Source organism: Chamaea fasciata, unplaced genomic scaffold (assembly GCF_029207755.1).
Source record: "Chamaea fasciata isolate MVZ Bird 193981 ecotype frontalis unplaced genomic scaffold, bChaFas1.0.hap1 SCAF_635, whole genome shotgun sequence".
NCBI classification, from domain to species: Eukaryota; Metazoa; Chordata; class Aves; order Passeriformes; family Sylviidae; genus Chamaea; species Chamaea fasciata.
In genome coordinates, this window is record NW_027094720.1 from 41350 (window position 1) to 60940 (window position 19591).

At 67.5% G+C, this 19591-nt stretch overlaps 3 protein-coding genes, 1 long non-coding RNA gene and 2 other non-coding genes across 7 annotated transcripts; 2 read left to right on the forward strand and 4 right to left on the reverse strand.

The window, feature by feature from the left end:
- Positions 1-101: 101 nt before the first annotated feature.
- Positions 102-2880, reverse strand: LOC136305772 (leucine-rich repeat transmembrane protein FLRT1-like). The gene is made up of 2 exons (XM_066209092.1): positions 2770-2880; positions 102-1943 (listed from the first exon to the last, which is right to left on the reverse strand). Exons 1-2 carry the CDS (start codon positions 2878-2880, stop codon positions 102-104), a joined length of 1953 nt encoding a protein of 650 aa, XP_066065189.1.
- A 1778-nt stretch (positions 2881-4658) lies between these two features.
- OTUB1 (OTU deubiquitinase, ubiquitin aldehyde binding 1) lies at positions 4659-9636 on the reverse strand. The gene is made up of 7 exons (XM_066209088.1): positions 9529-9636; positions 9178-9239; positions 8948-9046; positions 8096-8214; positions 6576-6660; positions 6080-6274; positions 4659-4971 (listed from the first exon to the last, which is right to left on the reverse strand). Exons 1-7 carry the CDS (start codon positions 9587-9589, stop codon positions 4774-4776), a joined length of 819 nt encoding a protein of 272 aa, XP_066065185.1. The 5' UTR covers positions 9590-9636; the 3' UTR covers positions 4659-4773.
- A 748-nt stretch (positions 9637-10384) lies between these two features.
- Positions 10385-10575, forward strand: LOC136305773 (U2 spliceosomal RNA). Its single transcript, XR_010725413.1, has one exon. It is a non-coding gene; the product is annotated as a U2 spliceosomal RNA (small nuclear RNA).
- A 968-nt stretch (positions 10576-11543) lies between these two features.
- On the reverse strand, positions 11544-11734 carry LOC136305774 (U2 spliceosomal RNA). The gene has a single exon (XR_010725414.1). It is a non-coding gene; the product is annotated as a U2 spliceosomal RNA (small nuclear RNA).
- A 1706-nt stretch (positions 11735-13440) lies between these two features.
- FAU (FAU ubiquitin like and ribosomal protein S30 fusion) lies at positions 13441-14835 on the reverse strand. 2 transcript variants are annotated; one of them, XM_066209090.1, is made up of 5 exons: positions 14748-14835; positions 14087-14169; positions 13855-13999; positions 13710-13765; positions 13441-13601 (listed from the first exon to the last, which is right to left on the reverse strand). In XM_066209090.1, exons 2-5 carry the CDS (start codon positions 14159-14161, stop codon positions 13476-13478), a joined length of 402 nt encoding a protein of 133 aa, XP_066065187.1. In that variant the 5' UTR covers positions 14162-14169; positions 14748-14835; the 3' UTR covers positions 13441-13475. The 2 variants fall into 2 exon arrangements, with proteins under 2 accessions (XP_066065187.1, XP_066065186.1); XM_066209089.1 differs by having other exon boundaries at positions 14767-14813.
- A 123-nt stretch (positions 14836-14958) lies between these two features.
- On the forward strand, positions 14959-15572 carry LOC136305771 (uncharacterized). The gene is made up of 3 exons (XR_010725412.1): positions 14959-15020; positions 15119-15186; positions 15526-15572. It is a non-coding gene; the product is annotated as an uncharacterized lncRNA (long non-coding RNA).
- Positions 15573-19591: the final 4019 nt, after the last annotated feature.

Here is a 19591-nt window from a genome sequence, read left to right on the forward strand (position 1 = left end):
CCCAAATGCCCCTAAAAGACTCCCCCCGAAATGTCCTCGGAGCCACAACCCCGGCACGGGCTCCCCGAAAACGCGCCGGGGGGTGTCCCAGGCCGCCCCCATCAGGACCCCCCACCTCCTCCTCCCCCCCCATGGGGTACCTGCCCCCCCCGGTACCCCCGAACTGCGGGGGGGGGCAGGGGGGGCGGCGGGGGGGGGTACACGGTGCGGATCCCGCCCTCCTCGGGGGTCCTCAGCGGCCTCAGCGCCAGCCGCCCCCCGCCCCCTTTGGGGGGCTGCAACGCCGGCCCCCCCAGACCCATCATCCTCCTCCTCCTCCTCCTCCTCCTCCTCCACCAGCCCCCCAGCACCCCCAGCACCACCCCGGCCGCCGCCGCCGCCGCCGCCCCCAAAGCCGCGGCCGGGGGCAGAGCCGGGGGGACATCTCCGGCCGGAGCACCGGGAGAACCGGCCTGGGGGGGCTCCCCGGCCCCGGCCCGGGCTTGTGCGCAGAGCGGGGGAGCGGCCGGAGGTTCCAAAGCCGCCAGACAAACCCGGTACGGAGCTCGGGGCTGCAGCGCCCGCACCACGTACTCGCCGCGCTCCCCCCGCACCAAGGTCTCGGTCACGGCTCCCCCCCCGGGCCGCAGCCAGCTCAGCCTCAGCGACGCCCCGGGAGGGGCCGGGGGCCACCGCACCCTCAGAGCCCCGCCGGGAGCCGCCTGCACCCACAACCCCGGCGTGGCCGCGGCTCCGGGCGACGCCGCCGCCACCACCACGGCCGGGGGGGACACCGGCGACGTCGCGGGGCCCGCGGCCCCCGGGGCCGGGCTGTCGCAGGCGTCCATCTCCCCGCGCAGCTCGTTGACCGGCAGCCCCCGCAGCCTGGCGGGCGCCTGGCACAGCAAACCCCGCACCTCCAGGCGCGGCGGCGCCCGGCGCCGCAGCCAGTCCCGCAGCCAGGCCAGGTTACAGCCGCAGAACCACGGGTTGTTGCGCAGCCCCAGGTGGCTCAGGCTGCCCAGGTCGTCGAAAAGCCCTCGGGGCAGCGTGGTCAGGTTGTTGTCCGACAGGTCCAGCCTCTCCAGCGCCCTCATCCTGGCCAGCGCTCCGGCGGGCACGTGGCTGATGGCGTTGGCGGCCAGCGACAGGCGACGGAGCCGAGCCCGGGGCAGGTTGGCCGGCGGCGCCGCCAACGCGTTCCGCCCCAGCGACAGCTCGCTGAGGTTGCCCAGGCGGCTGAAGGTGTCGTCGGCCATGCGCTGGTTGGCCAGCAGGTTCCCGTCCAGCACCAGGCGCCGCAGCGCCGGCAGCCCCTCGAAGGCCCGCAGCGGGATGGTGTGGATGCGGTTGTCGTCCAGCCGCAGCTCCTCCAGCGCCGGCGGCAGCCCCGCGGGGACGCTGCTCAGGTGGTTGCGGGAGAGGAAGAGGAGGCGCAGCCGGCGGTTCTCGGCGAACGCGTCCTCCTCGATGCCGGCCGCCGACACCGAGTTGTCGTCCAGGTGAAGCCGCTCGAGCAGCGGCGCCCGGGCCAGCGCCCGGCGGCACAAGCCGCGCACGTTGTTCTCCTGCAGGTGCAGCTCGCGCAGGGCCGGCGGCAGGTGAGCCGGCAGCTGCTCCAGGGCGTTGGCGTACAGGTAAAGCACCCGCAGCGCCGGCAGCCGGCCCAGGCGCGCCGGGATCCCCGCGTCGCCGATGCGGTTGTTCTGCAGGAACAGGGTGGTGGCGCCGGGCGGGAGCCCCTCGGGCACGGCCGTCAGGCCGCGGTCGTTGCAGTAAACGCGGCCGCCGGAGCAGCGGCAAACGGCCGGGCAGGCCCGAGCGGGGCCCGCGGCCACCGACAGCAGGGCGATGGTGGCCACGGCCGCGAAGGTCAGCGGGCCCGGCGGCCCCCCCCGCGCTGCCCGGCCTACCGGAGGGACGAGGAGGGAGAGGGGAGGGGGGGCCATGGGTGGGCGGGGGTCCTGTGGGGTGGAGGGGAGGAGGGGGGGGTCAGGGAAGTGGGGAGGGGGTGCGGCCCCCAGGTCCCGTCCCCGTCCCCCCCTCCCGGCCCCATATGGGGTGCTGAGGGGGTCGCCGTCCCCAGCCTGAGCACGAATGCAAAGGCAGGACCCCCCCCTCCCCTCCTCAGCACCGCCCCAAATAAAGGGGGGACAGGACCCCCAGACCCCCAGCATGACCCCATAGAAAGGGCAGGGACCCCCCCCAATAAAAGGGGACCACGACCCCCAGCATGACCCCATAGAAGGGACAGGGACTCCCCCCATTATAGGGCACCCCCCAATAAAGGTGGGCCAGGACCCCCAGACCCCCAGCATGACCCCATAGAAGGGACAGGGACCCCCCCATTATAGGACACCCCCATTAAATGGGCACCAGGACCCCCAGCATGACCCCATATGGGGCAGGGACCCCATAGAAGGGGCAAGGACCCCTTGGCACCCCCCAATTGTAGGACACTCTCCCATTATAGGGCAGCCCCCCATTAAAGGGGGACCAGGATCCCCAGCCTGACCCCATGGAAAGGGCAGGGACCCCCCCCCATTATAGGACACCCCCAATAAAGGGGGACCAGGACCCCCCAACATGACCCCATAGGAAGGGCAGGGACCCCTCCCACAATTAATTATAGGGCACTCCCCCATTATAGGGCACCCCCCAACACTTCCTAAGCCCCCCCCCCGCCTTTTTGGGGTCTCCCCCCACCCTACACCCAGAGCAGGGCCCCCCCCAGCCCCCCCGTTCCCCTCTCCCCCGTCCCGTCCAGGTGTGCCGGGGGCGGGGCCTCACCTGGCCGCTCTCGCTCCTCTCGGTGCCCGGCCCGGCGTTACCGGCGCCGGTGCTCCATGGCCCCCCCCCGCCCCGCCGGGGGGGCCGCTGTGGGTGGGGAGGGGGCGTCATGAGACCCCCCCCTCAAATGACATCCCCCCCTCCTTTTCATGTGACCCCCACCAGGACACAGGTGTGCTGCTGCTCCCCCCACCCCTCCGAGGGGCCAATTAACAGCGTGGCTAATGAACCCCCCCCCCCCTCATTAACAGCGCCTCGTTAATGACCCCCCCTCCCTCGGGGGGGGGGAGGTGCCCCAGGGACCCCCTTGCGTCAGCCCCGGGCTCGCGGGGGGGGTCAGATGACACCTCCGGGGGGGGACACAGGTGACACCCCCTGTCACCCCCCGCCCCCCGTGAGCTCTGGGGGGGCTCGGGGGGGATTTGGGGGAGCCCACGGGGGGGGGGGGGTCAATGCCCTAAACCCTGATCCTGCCCCCCCCTCCCCCACGCCTGGAGCATCCTCGGGGGGTCCCGGGGGGGGTTTGGGGGGGTCCGGGGGGTGTTTTTTTGGGGGGGGGTCAGACCCCCGCACGCTCGGGCCCCTCTTCCCTCCCCTCCCCCCCCTCCAAACCCGGCCGGTTCCTCCCCCTCCCCAATGGAGCTACCGGGCGGGTTGGGGGGGCCGGGGGGGTCCTGGGGGGGCCGGGGGGGTTTGGGGGGGGTCACTGGGGGTGCTCAGGGTGGGGGAGGACCGCGCTGGGGTCTCCCCCTCCTCTCCCGGACGCCTGGGCCCCTCCCCCCCCCCCTCCCCGGGCTGGAGCATCCCTGGGAAGGGAAGCGGGGGGTGGGGACAGCGCGGATTTTGGGGGGGCTGGGGGTCGGAAGGAATTGGGGCGGGGGGGGGGGGTCCCTGGGTGTGGGGAGGGGTCGCTCCCAGAGGCTCCGGGTGGGGACGGGCCCCGCTCCGGCCGAACGGAGCCCCCCCCCCCCATCCCCCCCCCCCTCCCGGGGCTGGAGCATCCGCGGGTACCGCCGGGGGGGGGGATGGAGGGTTTTGGGGGGTCCCGGGGGGGTCTGGGGGGGGCCGGGGGTCCTTACCGGGTGGGCTACCGGCCGGCGCGTGCGGGCCCGGCGGCGGCGGCGGCGGCTGCGGGCGTGGGAAGGCGGCGGCGGGGGGGGGGGCCTGGGGAGGGGGGGCCGGGCCGGGCCCGCCCCCCGGCGCGGGGGGAATTTGGGGAGGGGGGGGGATTGGTGAATTTGGAGCACGGGGGTGCAATTTGGGGAGGGGGCGGTGGGAATCGTATGGGGGGACTCCCCCTCCCCCCCCGTGACACGAGGGGTCCCTCATCCCCCCCCCCGGTGTGGGGAGGGGCGGGTTTGGGGGTCGCGGGGGGCGGGTCCTCCCCCTCCCCGGACCCTTCCCTGGGTTCTGCCCAGACCCCGAATTCCCTCCCCCAGCCCCATTTACAGGCGAGGGCGCCCCAATCGCCCCCCAAACCTCCGAGACCCCCCCCAAGTGTCACCCCAAAGGGTCCCCAACTTCAGCCCCCCGCCCCAACCGCCCCCAAAGGGGGTCCCCGACCCCACGGCTGCCCCAAAGGGGGGGTCACAACTTCGTCCCGCCCCCTCAACGGCCCGAATTGCCCCTTCCCCACCCCAAACTGCCCCCCATTCCCCCTCCCCACCCCAAATCCCCCCTTCCCCACCCCAAACTGCCCCTCCCCAGCCCCCCAAATTGCCCCCAATTCCCCTTCCCCACCCCAAATCCCCCTTTTCTCACCCCAAACCGCCCCCAATTCCCCCTCCCCACCCCAAATCCCCCCTTCCCCACCCCAAACTGCCCCTCCCCAGCCCCCCCGAACCACCCCCAACCCCCCCCTCCCCATAAATAAACAAACACTCCCATCCCTCGGGGCCAACATCTTTATTTGGGGGGGGGAGGGCGCGGGCCGCGTGGGGCCGGGCCTGGGGGGGGCTCGGGGGGGTTCGGGGGGACCCCTGGCTCTGCGGTTCGTGTCGGGGGTCACTTGTAGAGGATGTCGTAGTGGCCGGGGCGGTAGAGGAGGCACACGCGGGGCTGCGAGCCCTCGGGGAACACGTGCGGGTTGGTGGCGCCGCCCTCGCCGCGGTCCATGTACTCCACCAGGATGGAGACGTGCAGCGCCCGCGCCAGCGCGATGATGTGGATGTGGTCGCTCTCCTTGCACATGGGCTCCACCTCCTGCGGGGACAGCGGGGTGAGGGGACAGCGGGGACAGCGGGGGGGGAACGGGGTCACTGGGGGGTGAGGGGACACGGGGACAGCGGGGACATGGGGACAGCGGGGGGATACGGGGTCACCGGGGGGTGAGGGGACACGGGGACAGCGGGGACAGCGGGGGGGGAACGGGGTCACCGGGGGGGGAACGGGGTCACTGGGGGGTGAGGGGACACGGGGACAGCAGGGACATGGGGACAGCAGGGGGATACGGGGTCACTGGGGGGTGAGGGGACACGGGGACAGCGAGGGGGGAACGGGGTCACCGGGGGGTGAGGGGACATGGGGACAGCGAGGGGGGAACGGGGTCACCGGGGGGTGAGGGGACATGGGGACAGCGGGGGGGGAACGGGGTCACCGGGGGGGTGAGGGGACACAGGGACACCAAGGGGACAGGGGTCACCAGAGGGGTGAGGGGACATGGGGGGACACAGAGGGGACATTGGGGGGTGAGGGGACACAGGGGACATCGGGGACACGGAGGGGACGGTATTAACAGGAAGCGAGGGGCACAGGGGACAGAGGGACATGGGACACAGAGGGGACAGGGGTCACCGAGGGGGTGAGGGGACACGGGGACACCAAGGGGACGGGGTTAATAGGGGATGAGGGGGACACGGAGGGGGCAGAGGCCGTCGGGGGACGCAGGGGTCTGGGGGCAGCACGAGCCCCAGCGAGGCCCCCAGAGCTCCGGGAGGGGCCGGGGGGACATCGGCTGCCAGCCCCGGGTACCCCCGACATGGTGACACGCCCCCCGTGTGCCCCCAGGCCCGGGGACAGAGCGCCCCATGTGCAGTGACAGAACGGCCGTGGGTGCCGTGCCCGCCCCACACCTGCTGCCACAGCTGCCAGGTGCCCCAGGTGCCACACACAAGGTGACAGGAGTGCCAGCCCCAGGTGTCCTTTACCTGCTGGCACAGCTGCCAGCTGCCCCAGACATGGTGACATGAGTGCCACATGCCAGCCCAATGTGCCCAGGTGCCCCAGACACAGTGACAGAGGCACCCCAGGTGCCCCAGGTACCCCAGACACGGTTCCCCAGGTGTCCCCAGGGGTCCCCAGGTGTCCGCACCTGCTGGCAGAACTCCTTGATGCTGCGGCCGCCCTCCAGGAACTGCTCGAAGAAGCGCCGGTGGCGCTGGAGGCAGCCCGAGGTGAGCAGGCGCAGGTAAACCACCAGGTAATCCGAGGTGGCCGGCTCGTTAAAGGCCGCCAGCAGCTCCGGCAGCGGCACCCGGCGCTCCACGCGCTCGATCAGCTCCATCAGCTGTGGGGACACACCTGTCACACACCTGGGACACACCTGGGACACACCTGTCACACACCTGTGTCACACGCACGTGCTGTGCCAGCCCTGGCTGCTGAACTCTGTGTCCCCCCCATGTCCCCAAGACCCCCCAGAGCCCCCCCAAACCCCCCCAGCTCCCCCTAGAGACCCCCAGAGCCCCCCCAGCACCCCTCAAGCCCCCTGCAGAACCTCCCAAACCCCAGCAGAGCCCCCCCAAAATCCCCAAAAACCCTCCCAGAGCCCCCCAAACCCCCCCCCGAGCCCCCCCAAAAGCCCCCACCGTGTTGTGGAAGTCCTCGATGGTGAACTCGGTGAAGCCCTGTGCCACCAGCTCCTCCTTGCTCCGCGCAGACACCTCCTTGAACCTGGGGGGGCACCCAGAGGGTCCTGGGGGGCTCGGGGGGCACCCAGAGGGGTCCTGGGGGGGCTCAGGGGGGTCTTGAGGGGCTCAGGGGGGTCCTGGGGGGCACCCAAAAGGGTCCTGGGAGGGCTCAGGGGGGTCCTGGGGGCACCCAGAGGGGTCCTGGGGGGCTCGGGGGGTCCTGGGGGGCTCGGGGGGCACCCAAAAGGGTCCTGGGGGGGCTCAGGGGGGTCCTGGGGGGGTTCGGGGGGCACCCAGAGGGGTCCTGGGGGGGCTCAGGGGGGTCCTGGGGGGTTCGGGGGGCACCCAGAGGGGTCCTGGGGGGGCTCAGGGGGGTCCTGGGGGGCTCGGGGGGCACCCAAAGGGGTCCTGGGAGGGCTCAGGGGGGTCCTGGGGGCACCCAGAGGGGTCCTGGGGGGGCTCAGGGGGGTCCTGGGGGGTTCGGGGGGCACCCAGAGGGGTCCTGGGGGGGCTCAGGGGGGTCCTGGGGGGCTCGGGGGGCACCCAAAGGGGTCCTGGGAGGGCTCAGGGGGGTCCTGGGGGCACCCAGAGGGGTCCTGGGGGGGCTCAGGGGGTCCTGGGGGGCTCGGGGGGCACCCAAAGGGGTCCTGGGAGGGCTCAGGGGGGTCCTGGGGGCACCCAGAGGGGTCCTGGGGGGCTCGGGGGGCACCCAGAGGGGTCCTGGGGGGGCTCAGGGGGGTCCCAGAGGTGCCAAGATGGACCCGAGGGGACGTTGGGGACACCCTGACACCCCAGGGGGGATCGGGGGGATCTCAAGGGGTGACTTCTGGGAGGTTTGAGGGGGGTCTCAGGGGCTTGGGGGGGCTCTCAGGGTGTTTTTGGGGGTCCCCAGGGATGTTTTAAGGCTCCCAGGTGGGTTTTAGGGATCCCTAGGGTTGCTTTTGGGGCTCCCAGGGATGGGTTTGGGGCTCCCAGGGGGGTTTCTGGATGTCCCTGGGATGTTTTGGGGGGTCCCTGGGGTGGGTTTTGGGGCTCCTGGGGATGTTTTTGGTGGCCCCGGGGCGGTTTCAGTGGCCCCAGGGGTATTTTAGGGGTTCCCAGGGTGGTTTTGGGGGGTCCCTGGGATGTTTTGGGGCTCTCGGGGATGTTTTTGGTGGTCCCGGGGCGGTTTCAGTGGCCCCAGGGGTATTTTAGGGGTTCCCAGGGTGGTTTTGGGGGGTCCCTGGGATGTTTTGGGGCTCCCGGGGATGTTTTTGGTGGTCCCGGGGCGGTTTCAGTGATCCCAGGGGTATTTTAGGGGTTCCCAGGGTGGTTTTGGGGGGTCCCTGGGATGTTTTGGGGCTCCCGGGGATGTTTTTGGTGGCCCCGGGGTGGTTTCAGTGGCCCCAGGGGGTATTCCAGGGCTCTCTGGGGGTGATTTTGGTGGTCCCAGCGGTATTTCAGGGGTCCCCAGGGAGGTTTTCGGGGGGGCCCCTCACCGCTGCAGCTCCTGCCCGTCCTCCAGCAGCGCCTCCAGGTGCGCGAAGCCGAAGGCGCGGTAGAAACAATTCCCGTCCGGCCGCGTCTTGCGGATGTAGGAATACTTCTGCAGCAGGTCCTGGGGACAGGGGACACTGAGGGGACACTGAGGGGACACTGGGGACACCGGGGAGGGCACGGGGACACCCCCACGGGCCGTAGGGACACCGGGGGGACACGATGACATCCCCGGGGACATCCAGGACACCCCGGCTGCAGCCAGCCCTGAGCTGGTGTCCCAGCGCCCTCCCAGTCCCATACTGGTGCTGTTCCCAGTACCCCCCAGTACCCCCCAGTATCCCTGGGCTGTGTCCAGCCCCATCCCAGTGCCCCCCCAGTATCTCCCAGTGCTGTCCTAGTGCCCCCTCAGTACGTCCCAGTGCCTCCCAGTGCCTCCCAGTACATCCCAGTGCCTCCCAGTATGTCCCAGTATCTCCCAGTGCCATCCCCAGCTCTGTCCCAGTACATCCCAGTGCCTCCCACTGCTGTCCCCGGTCCCCTCCTGGTGTCCCAGTGCTGTCTCCAGTATGTCCCAGTACCTCCCAGTGCCCTCCCAGTATGTCCCAGTGCCTCCCAGTACATCCCAGTGCCCCCCAGTACATCCCAGTGCCTCCCAGTATGTCTCAATATCTCCCAGTGCCATCCCCAGCTCTGTCCCAGTACATCCCAGTGCCCCCCACTGCTGTCCCCGGTCCCCTCCTGGTGTCCCAGTGCTGTCCCCAGTACGTCCTAGTCCCTCCCAGTGCCCTCCCAGTATGTCCCAGTGCCCCCCAGTGCCCTCCCAGTTCATCCCAGTGCCCCCCAGTGCCCACCTTGATCTTCTCCTGGTACACGTGGTCGTCCTCGGCGTACTCCTTGTAGAGCTCGCTGAGCTCCAGGCGCTCGGACACCAGCGGGTTCTGCACCGCGATCTGGGGGGCACCGGGGGGGGTCACCGGGGGGTCACGGGGTCACCGGGGGGGGGGGGTCACGGGGGGCACCGAGATCCCCCCCCCCCCTCGGGGCCGGGATTATTTGGGGCGGGGGTCGGGGGTCTTCCCACCTCCTGCTGGATCCGATCCTGCTGAGCCATGATCGCCTCGTCGTACGCCAGGCAGTTCACTCCTGGGGGGCACCGGGGGGTTACCGGGGGGGACACCGGGGGGTGCTCAGCCTCACCGGGAGGGGCTGAGCGCTCGGGGGTCGCCCGAAAGAGTCATGAGGGGGCAAAGGAGGAGGGAGCGGGGAGGGTTTGGGCGCTGTGCTCGGTAAACCGGGGGCGGTCCCGGGGGTGATCCCGGCCCTCCCGGGATGAGCGAGATGGCGGAGCGTGGGAGAACCGGGAAAGGGATCCCAGCCCGAGGGTCGCGGCCGCCGCACGGGGATGGGTGAGGAGGGAATCTCCGCTCGGTACCGTCGGCATCGCTGCCGCCCAGCGGCTCCGGCTGCGGCTGCTGAGGCTCCTCCGCCGCCATGGCCGCCCTGCCCGCCCCGCGCCGCTTCCGGGTCAGCGCCCGCCGCTTCCGGAGCACCGCCCGCGCCGCTTCCGGGGCAGCGCCGCTTCCGGGAGCTGCCTAAGCCGCGCCCACAAGTGGGCGGAACAACTGGTGGTGGCCCCGCCCCTCGACCTGCATGACGTCACCACCGGACCCACGCCCATTCCCCGCGGTAGCGCCGTGAGAAAAATTGATTCTTCGGCTCGAATTAAGAGAAAAAAAAAAAAAAAAATTAAATGTTTTCAGTGAAAAATGTAATATTTCCTCTCACGGCCCCTCCCTCCTTTTTGTGGATAAATGCTGGGGAGGAACCGGGGGCGCCTGGGAACGTGAAACGGGATAGGAAATGTTATAAATAAATATAAATAAATACGTATTAAAGGAGCCCAGCCGCTCCTGTGCTGCTCCAGGTGTCTCCAGGAGCCTCTAGGTGCCCCCCCAGGTACCCCCAAACCCCCAAAACTGCCCGTTTTTCCCCCATTCTCCCCGGGGCGCCGCTGTCCCGCTTAAAACTCCCCGCGCTGCCGGGCTGCGAGGCGGGGTTATGCAAATGATGAGGCCTCGCCGGAGAGAAGGGCATGCTGGGAGGAGATTTTACGGGGAATTTCGGGGATTTCGGGGTCGGGGCGTGCGGGAGGCGAGCGGGAGGTGCGGGAGGAGATGCGGGAAGAGCTCGGGATGGGCTGGGGAGGGTAAAAACGGCGGAGCGGGGGTGGCCGTGACCTCGATAAAACACACACACGGCCGCGATCGGGGCCGGTCGCGACAGCCGGCATCGCTTCTCGGCCTTTTGGCTAAGATCAAGTGTAGTATCTGTTCTTATCAGTTTAATATCTGATACGTCCTCGATGAGAGGACTTCATATTAAACGGATTTTTGGGCTCGGGAGTTGGACCCGGAGCTTGCTCCCTCCGCTCCGCGCATCGTCCCGGTATTGCAGTGCCTCCGGGAACGGTGCACCCCCGCCGGGGGACCTTTCACTGGTGAAAAATAGATTTAAAACCCCTTCAAACTTTCCTTGTTATCGTGATTTTATCGCGATACGGGCTGCGTTTCACGGTTCTCGTGGCGTGCTCGGCTCTCTTCGCTGCCTTCACTCTCCCGCTGTTTGTCGCAGCGCCCCCGGGAACGGTGCGCCCCCACCGCGGGACCTTTCAATGGTGAAAACCAGATTTAAAAGCTTGTTACGAGTTCCTCAATCGTGGTTCCACCACGATTACGACCGCTTCCTTCGGACGGTCTCTTCCCTTTTGGAGTTCTCTGTTCCCTGCTCCGCTCACTGTCCCGGCACTGCGGCGCCTCCGGGAGCGGTGCGCCCCACGCGGGGACCTGAGATGGTGAAAAATAGACTTTAAAAACTCCTAAAATTACCGTGGTGATCGTGATTGTGTCGCGATATGAACCGCACTTCTGGCACTCGCGGTCCCTCTGGAGCTCTCACGCTCTCTGCTGCTCTCACTGAGCGGGTATTGCAGCGCCTCCAGGAACGGGGTCCCTAGGCCCGTGAGAAATAGAGCTAAAAAAGCCACGAATTCATTAGAATCACGACTCCATCGCGATAGAAGCCACGGAATAAACATCAGGGTAACCTCAGCGCCTTTCCTCTCCGGGGTGAGTGCAGCAGAGAGCGCAAAGGTGTCAGGAGGAGCAGCGAGTACCCGGAACGCGGCTGATATCGCTACAAAATCACGGCTGTTGGAATAATTTTAGATTTTTTTTTTTTAAATCTCATTTTCACCACTGAAAGGTCCCGCGGTGGGGGCGCACCGTTCCCGGGGGCGCTGCACCAAACAGCGGGAGAGTGAAGGCAGCGAAGAGAGCCGAGCATGCCAAGAGAACCGTGAAACGGAACCTGTGTCGCGATAAAATCACAATAACAGGGAAAGTTCGAAGGGGTTTTAAATCTATTTTTCACCAGTGAAAGGTCCCCCGGCGGGGGTGCACCGTTCCCGGAGGCACTGCAATACCGGGACGATGCGCGGAGCGGAGGGAGCAAGCTCCGGGTCCAACTCCCGAGCCCAAAAATCCGTTTAATATGAAGTCCTCTCATCGAGGACGTATCAGATATTAAACTGATAAGAACAGATACTACACTTGATCTTAGCCAAAAGGCCGAGAAGCGATACCAGCGGGGGCGACAGGCCCCAATGGCGGCCGTGGGTGTGTCCTATCGCGGTCACGGCCACCCCCGCTCCACCGTTTTTGCCTCTCCCACCCCATTCAGGAGTTTCTCCCCCAACTAATTCTTTGCTTTTTGCCCGCGTTCCTCACGATCCGACCCCTCAGAACCCCGAAATCCTCGTGAATAAGACTCCCATGATGCCCTGCTCGTTCTCAATTTGCATAACCCCGCCCCTCTGTTCGGCAGCTAGGACGAATGTGCGTCACTTTTTATTAGCATAAAAACACCTCCTTATTTGCATATTCATCTCTCAGGACTGGCTTGCCCCGCCCCTTTTCCTTACTCAGCCGTTCTTGGCCGGGGGGGGGAACTGGTCTGGGGGAATTGGGGGTCCCTCCTTCCCTCCCAGGGGGATTTTGGGGGTCTCTCCTTTCCCCCCGAGAGATTTTGGGGTCCCTCCTTTCCCCCGGGAGGCTTTGGGGTCCCTCCTTCCCTCCCAGGGGGATTTTGGGGGTCTCTCCTCTCCCCCTGGGAGATTTTGGGGCCCCTCCTACTCTCCCAGGGGGATTTTGGGGGTCTCTCCTTTCCCTCCGGGAGATTTTGGGAGTCCCTCCTTCCCCCCGGGGGGTTTTGGGGGTCCCTCCTTCCCCCTGGGAGGTTTTGGGGTCCCTCCTTTCCCCCCGGGAGGTTTTGGGGGTCCCTCCTTTCCCTCCGGGAGGTTTTGGGGATCCCTCCTTCTCTCCCAGGGTGATTTTGGGGGTCCCTCCTTTTCCCCCGGGATGTTTTGGGGTCCCTCCATTCCCCGGGAGGTTTTGGGGGGTCCCTCCTCCTCTCCCAGGGTGATTTTGGGGGTCTCTCCTTTCCCCCGGGAGGTTTTGGGGATACCTCCTACTCTCTCAGACGGATTTTGGGGGGTCCCTCCTTTCCCCGGGAGGTTTTGGGGGTCCCTACTTCTCTCCCAATGTGATTTTGGGGGTCTCTCCTTCCCCCCCGGGATGTTTTGGGGACCCTCCTTTCCCTCCGGGAGGTTTTGGGGTCTCTCCATTCCCCAGGAGGTTTGGGGATCCCTCCTACTCTCCCAGGGGGATTTTGGGGGGGTCCCTCCTTCCCCCCGGGAGGTTTTGCGGTCCCTCCTTTCCCTTCGGGAGGTGTTAGGGATTCCTCCTTCCCCCCGGGAGGTTTTGGGGGTCCCTCCTTCTCTCCCAATGTGATTTTGGGGGTCTCTCCTTCCCCCCGGGAGGTTTTGCGGTCCCTCCTTTCCCTCCAGGAGGTGTTGGGGGTCCCTCCTTCCCCCTGGGAGGTTTTGGGGTCCCTCCTTTCTCTCTGGGAGGTTTTGCGGTCCCGCCTTTCCCCCCGGGAGGTTTTGGGGGTCCCTCCTTCCCTCCCAGGGGGATTTTGGGGGGCAGAAGGCATCGCCGCGGGTATTTCCGGCAGCACTCGGGTGTTTCCAGGACCGCTCGGTCCTTTCCGCCTCCCCCATAGAAAAACTCCTCTCCACACGGCGCCTTCTCATTAGCAAGCTCCAAATTAACGCTTATTAAGCTCCTCCCTCTAATTAACCGCCCCGCCACCTGCTCAGCGAGCCGCACTAACCCCCTAGAGCTCACTTCCACCCCTAAAGCCCTTTGAACACCCCAAAACGGCCCAAACAAGAGCGACAAAACCACCCGGGAAAAGCAGTGAAGAAACAGCCCAGAGAGCCCCGAAATGGCAGGACCGGAGGCCAAATCGCTTTATTGGCGCTCAGGAGTTGGCGTTGGGCCCCTTCTTCTTGCCGAAGGTGGGCACCACGTTGACGAAGCGCCGGTTGTACTGCATGCGCCGCTTGGCCCGCCCCGTCTTCTTCTTCTTCTTCTCCTGCTTGGCCACCTGGTTAAAGAACGGGGGGGTCAGGGGGGGGGGTCCCCAAAACCCTGGGAGGGGCCTCGAGGTGGGTGAGGGTCCCCTAAACCCGGGGGGAGCCCCCTCAGCGCTCACCTTGGGGGTCTGGCCCCTCACTTTGCCGGCGCGGGCGAGGGAGCCGTGGACTTTCCCTGGGGGGAGGAAGGAAATCGCGGTGTCAGGGGGAGAGGTCGTTTTGGTAATTAACACCTCGCTAATTAGCGGCCCCCCCCGGAATTACCGCCCAGCAGGCGCGTGGAGAGCTCCAGGGTGGCGAATTCGGGGAGGGGGCTCTGCCCCAGCACGGCCTCATCGTCCAGGGGGGTCCCGGCGTGGAGCAGCACTTGGTCCTCGGGGGGGATCCCCGAGAGCTCGGCCACCCTCTCCTGGGGGGTGGGACAAACGGGGGGGGGTCAGCACCCCGAAATCCGGGGGGGATCGGGCAGGGGGACGGCCCGAATTGGGGGGCTCACCTTGATCTGGGCGAGGGTCTCGGAGCCGGAGAGCTCGAGGGTGAGGAGGGTCTGGCCACGGATGAAGAGCTGCATGGTGGCGGCTGGGGGGGGGATTTGGGGGGGTGAAGGGGGGTCCCCACATCCCAAAAATAAAGGGGAGACCCTCAGGGGGGTTTGGGGGGGGGGAGAGGCTGGTACTGCTCCCCCCACGATGGGAATAACGGGGAGGAATTTGGGGGTCTCCAGACCCTCCTGTCTCTATTTTGGGGGGTAAAACCTCCCGATTTTCCTTCTCCCCCCCAAACCCCCACCCGAGGCTCCCCCCAGGAACTTCTGGGCCTTTCTGAAACCCCCCAAAATCTTCCCCAAGGTATCATGGACCTCCCCCCCAAATAACCCCGACCCCTTTCAAGGCCTCATAACCCCCTGAGGACCCTCCCACACCGCCTCAGCCCCCTATGAACCCCAAAAAAACCCCACGGGCCCCCAAACAACCTCACAGACCCCCCCCTCAAAACCCCTCCAAAGGCCCCTCAGGCTCGTCTAAACCTCCCCAGCGCATTCCCCCCTTTTCCACCCGCCTCATCACCCTCCGCCAGCCCCTCCCCGCCTCTCTGACCCCTCAAAAACCCCCAAATTCCCCCCAAATCCCCCCAAAAACCCCCAAATTCCCCCGAACCCTCCGAGCGCGGCCGCACCGCGGCGTCTCCAAGGCGGAAAGGGGCAGCGCGCAGGCGCGGTGCGGTGACGTCACGCGCACGTGAGGCGTCCGTGGCGACGCCACCAGCCGCGGAACTACAAACGAGGCGGAGTGCCGGCAAGGGGCGTGGCCAGAGCAATCGCGAGGCTCATTGGTTTATAAAAGAGTGAGCGGGGCTTATTGGGTTACGTCATTTCCGGGCGGCAAATCCCCGCGTTGCCGTGGCAACGCGATGGCGGCGGCTGAGGAGAGGTGGGGAGGGGCGGGGGTTTTGTGGGGGATTTGGGGGGTTTGGGGGGGTCCCGGTGTCGGTTTTTGACCCCCCCCTCAATCTTCGGACCCCCCCGCAGCGCTTCGCTATGGCTGGAGGCTCACGAGGACCCCCTGGCCGGGCTGTGCAGCTTCCCGGGGTGCATGGGTGAGCGGGGGCTCTGGGTCAGGAGGGGGCTTTGGGGGGTCCCTGGGTGAGGGGAGGGGGTCTCTGCGTTTGGGGGGGTCCTTGGGTGAGGGGGGGGTTCTGAGGGGAGGATCTCTGGGTCAGGGGGGTTTTGCGGGGGGTCTCTGGATTTGGGGGGGGGGGGTCCCTGAGTGAGGGGGGGTTTGGGGAGGGGAGTTCGGACTGGGGGGTCTCCCGTGGGTGAGGGAGGGGGATCCTCTCTGGGGGAGTTCCCCTGGGTGTGAGTGGGGGGTCCCTGTGGGGGGGGGGTCCCCCCTGAGCCCCCCCGGGGTCCCCCCTGAGCCCCCCCTCCCCTTTCAGCGCTGGTTGATCTCCATGGAGACGGCGACCACAAGGTGATTGGGGGGAGGGGGGGTCCCCGGGGTGCTCTGGGGGGGGCCTTGGGTGATGTTGGGGGCTCCCAGGATGGGTCTTGGGGGGGTCCCCGGGGTGCTCTGGGGGGCCTTGGGTGTTCTGGGCTGCTCTGGGGGGTCCCAGGGGTGCTCTGGGGGGGGGTCCTCATGCTCTCCCCCCCACTCTGACCCTCCATTTCCCCCCCCCCCAGCTGGTGCTGGGGGTCCCTCGGGTGCCGGGGGGGGTCCCCTGGGGTGTTCCGGCGGATCCTTGGGTGCTCTGGGATGTTTTGGGGTGCTCAGTGGGGGTCTCTGGGGGGGGTCCAGACCCTCAGACCCCCCCTCTGACCCCCATTTCCCCCCCCCAGCTGGTGGTGGGGGTCCCCAGGGTACCCTGCGAGGGGGGTCCCTGTGTGTTATGGGATGTCCTGGGTTGCTCTGGGGTTTTTTGGGGGGGTCCCTGGGGGTGCTCTGGGGGGGTCCAGACCCTGACCCCCCTTTTTCCCCCCCCAGCTGGTGGTGGGGGGGTCCCTCGGGAGCCGGGGGGGACCCCGGCTGGCCGTGGTGAGGGGGCGCGGGGCTCCATCTCCAGCCTGGCCCTGCCCGAGGCCCCCGCGGGGCTGGGGGCGTTCGGGCCCACCCTGGGGGGCTCCGGGGGGGGCTCCGGGGGGGGGCCCCGCCGTGGTGGTGGCCGCCGGCGCCGCGCTCTACATCTACAGGAACCTCCGGCCCTTCTTCAAGTTCTCGCTGCCCCCCCGGGCCCCCGAGGCGCTGGAGAGGGACCTGTGGCTGCAGGCCCAGCAGGTCCGGGGGGGGGGGATTTGGGGGGGGACCCCTCCTCGATTTGGGGGGGTTTGGGGGGGGGGTTGAGTCATCCTGATGGTTTTTTTTTTTTTTTTTGGGGGGGGGGGGGGTTTCTGTAGGATCAGATCGACCCCCTGATGCTGAAGGAGATGTTGGAGGATTTGAGGTGGGGGAAACCCCGAAATATTCATGGGGGGGGCGCTAAATACCTGGGGGGGAACCTCAAAAATATTTTGGGGGGGGAACCCCAAAAATCTTGGGGGGGGGCACCTCAAAAATCTTGGGGGGGGGGAACTTTGGGTCCCCAAAAATTCTGGATCGATTGGGGGATTCCCAAAAAGTCTGGGTGGTTTGGGGGGGGGGGGGTCCCCAAAAATTCTGGGTGGTTTTGGGTCCTCTCGGGGGTTGGGGGGGGGGCACCCCAAAAATCTTTGTGGGAGGGGGGAATTTTGGGTCCTTTTGGGGGGGAGGAATTTTGGGTCCCAAAAAGTCTGAATCTATTGGGGGGGGGTGTCCCCCAAAAAGTCTGGGTGCCCTGGAGGGAGGGGGGAGGTACTTGGGGTCATTTTAGGGGGGGGGTCCCAAAAATGTGGGTCCCTTTTGGGGTGGGGGGGGGGGGCACCCTGAGCCCCCCCTGAGCGGATTTTGGGGGGGGGTCCCAGGGACAAGGCCGAGGTGCCCCTGACGGCGCGGTCGCTGCGGTGAGTGGGGGGCTGCGGGGGGGGGGGGGGGGTCCCAGGGGTGCTGGGGGGGGATCCCTGTGGGCTTTGGGGGGGGGTCCCAGGGGTGCTGGGGGGGATCCCTGTGGGCTTTGGGGGGGGTCCCAGGGGTGCTGGGGGGGGATCCCTGTGGGCTTTGGGGGGGGTCCCAGGGGTGCTGGAGGTCACTTGGGGGGGGTCGGGGGGAGTCCCAGAGGTGCTGGGGGTCTCTAGGGGGGGTTCAGTGGCTGCTGGGGGGGGTCCCCTGTGGGGTTTGGAGGGGTCAGGGGGGTGCTGGGGGTCCCTGGGGTGGTCAGGGGGGGTCCCTGGGGGTGCTGGGGGGGGGTCACGGGGGGGTCCCAGGGGTGGCTGGGGGGTGCAATGGGTGCCCCCCCTCTGCCCCCCCCCCCAGGCTGCTGGCGCTGTCGCCCCCCGAGCTGGGGCCCTTCGTGGCGCTGCACAAGGGGCGGCCCCTGCAGAGACAGGTGGGTGTCACCTGTGTCCCCCCCTTGTCCCCCCCCCCATTGCCGGTGGCACCTTTGGGGACACTCACACCGGGGGAGGGGGGGGTCCTGAGGTGACCCCGTGACCCCCCCCGTGACCCCCCCCGCAGACGGTGGTGACGTGTCTGGGGGCGCTGCCGCGGGGGGGGGCCCCGAGGGGACCCCCGAGTGTCCCGTGGTGGGCACGGAGGCCGGGGACGTGCTGGTGCTGGACCCCGAGGCCTTCACCGTCATCTGCAAGGTGGGACCCCCAAACCCTGCCCTGGGACCCCCAAAACACACCTGGGACCCCCCAAACCCTGCCCTGGGACCCCCAAAACACCCCTGGGACCCCCAAACCCTGCCCTGGGACCCCCCAAAACACCCCTGGGAACCCCCAAACCCTGCCCTGGGACCCCCAAAACACCCCTGGGAACCCCCAAACCCTGCCCTGGGACCCTCAAAACACCCCTGGGACCCCCAAAACACCCCTGGGACCCCCCAAACCCTGGCCTGGGACCCCCAAAACACCCCTGGGACCCCCAAACCCTGCCCTGGGACCCCCAAAACAACCCTGGGACCCCCCAAAACACCCCTGGGACCCCAAAACACACCCGGGACCCCCAAAACACACCCGGGACCCCAAAACACCCCTGGGACCCCCAAAACACCCCTGGGACCCCCAAAACACACCTGGGACCCCCCAAACCCTGCCCTGGGACCCCCAAAACAACCCTGGGACCCCCAAACCCTGCCCTGGGACCCCCAAAACACCCCTGGGGCCCCCAAAACACACCCGGGACCCCCAAAACACACCCGGGACCCCAAAACACCCCTGGGACCCCCAAAACACCCCTGGGACCCCAAACCACCCCTGGGACCCCCCAAACCCTGCCCTGGGACCCCCCAAAACACCCCTGGGACCCCAAAACACCACCCGGGACCCCCCAAACCCTGCCCTGGGACCCCCCAAAACAACCCTGGGACCCCCCAAACACACCCGGGACCCCAAAACACACCTGGGGCAGCCTCGAACCCCTCTGGGACCCTCAAAAACCCTTCTGGGACACCCCAAAAACCTCCCCTCTGGGACCCTTTTGGGTACCCCCCAAACCCTCTGGGACCACCTGGGGTGCCCCCTGACCCCTTTGGGGACACCCTTGGGTGCCCCCTGACCCCGTTGTGTCCCCCCAGGGCTGGGTGCCGTCGCCCCTGGGTGCCCCCTGACCCCTTTGGGGACACCCTTGGGTTGCCCCCTGACCCCGTTGTGTCCCCCCAGGGCTGGGTGCCGTCGGCCCCTGGGTGCCCCCTGACCCCTTTGGGGACACCCTTGGGTGCCCCCTGACCCCCGTTGTGTCCCCCCCAGGGCTGGGTGCCGTCGCCCCTGGGTGCCCCCTGACCCCTTTGGGGACACCCTTGGGTGCCCCCTGACCCCGTTGTGTCCCCCCAGGGCTGGGTGCCGTCGCCCCTGGGTGCCCCCTGACCCCTTTGGGGACACCCTTGGGTGCCCCCTGACCCCGTTGTGTCCCCCCAGGGCTGGGTGCCGTCGCCCCCCGCCTTCGTGGCCCCGCGGGGTCCCGGGGACGGGCGGTGCCGCCTGGGCGTGGCCTGCAGGGACGGGACCCTGCGGGGGCTCAGCCGGTGAGGGGGGGGGGGGGGACACACTGGGGGGCTCGGGGGGGTCCTGGGGGGGTCCTGGGGGCTCAGCTGGGGGAGGGGGAGGATGAAATTGGGGGGGTTTGGGGGGGTCTGAGGGAGTTTGGGGGGTCTTGAGAGGGGATTTGGGGGTTATTTCGGGGGGTTTATTGATGATTTGGGGGTTATTTTGGGTGGTTTATTGATGATTTTGGGGGGATTTTGGGGGGTTATTGATGATTTTGGGGTGATTTTGGGGGGGTTATTGATGATTTGGGGGTTTATTGATGATTTTGGGGTGATTTTAGGGGTTTATTGATGTTTTGGGGTTTATTGATGATTCTGGGGTGATTTTGGGGGGATTATTGATGATTTTGGGGTGATTTTGGGGGTTTATTGATGTTTTTGGGTTTTA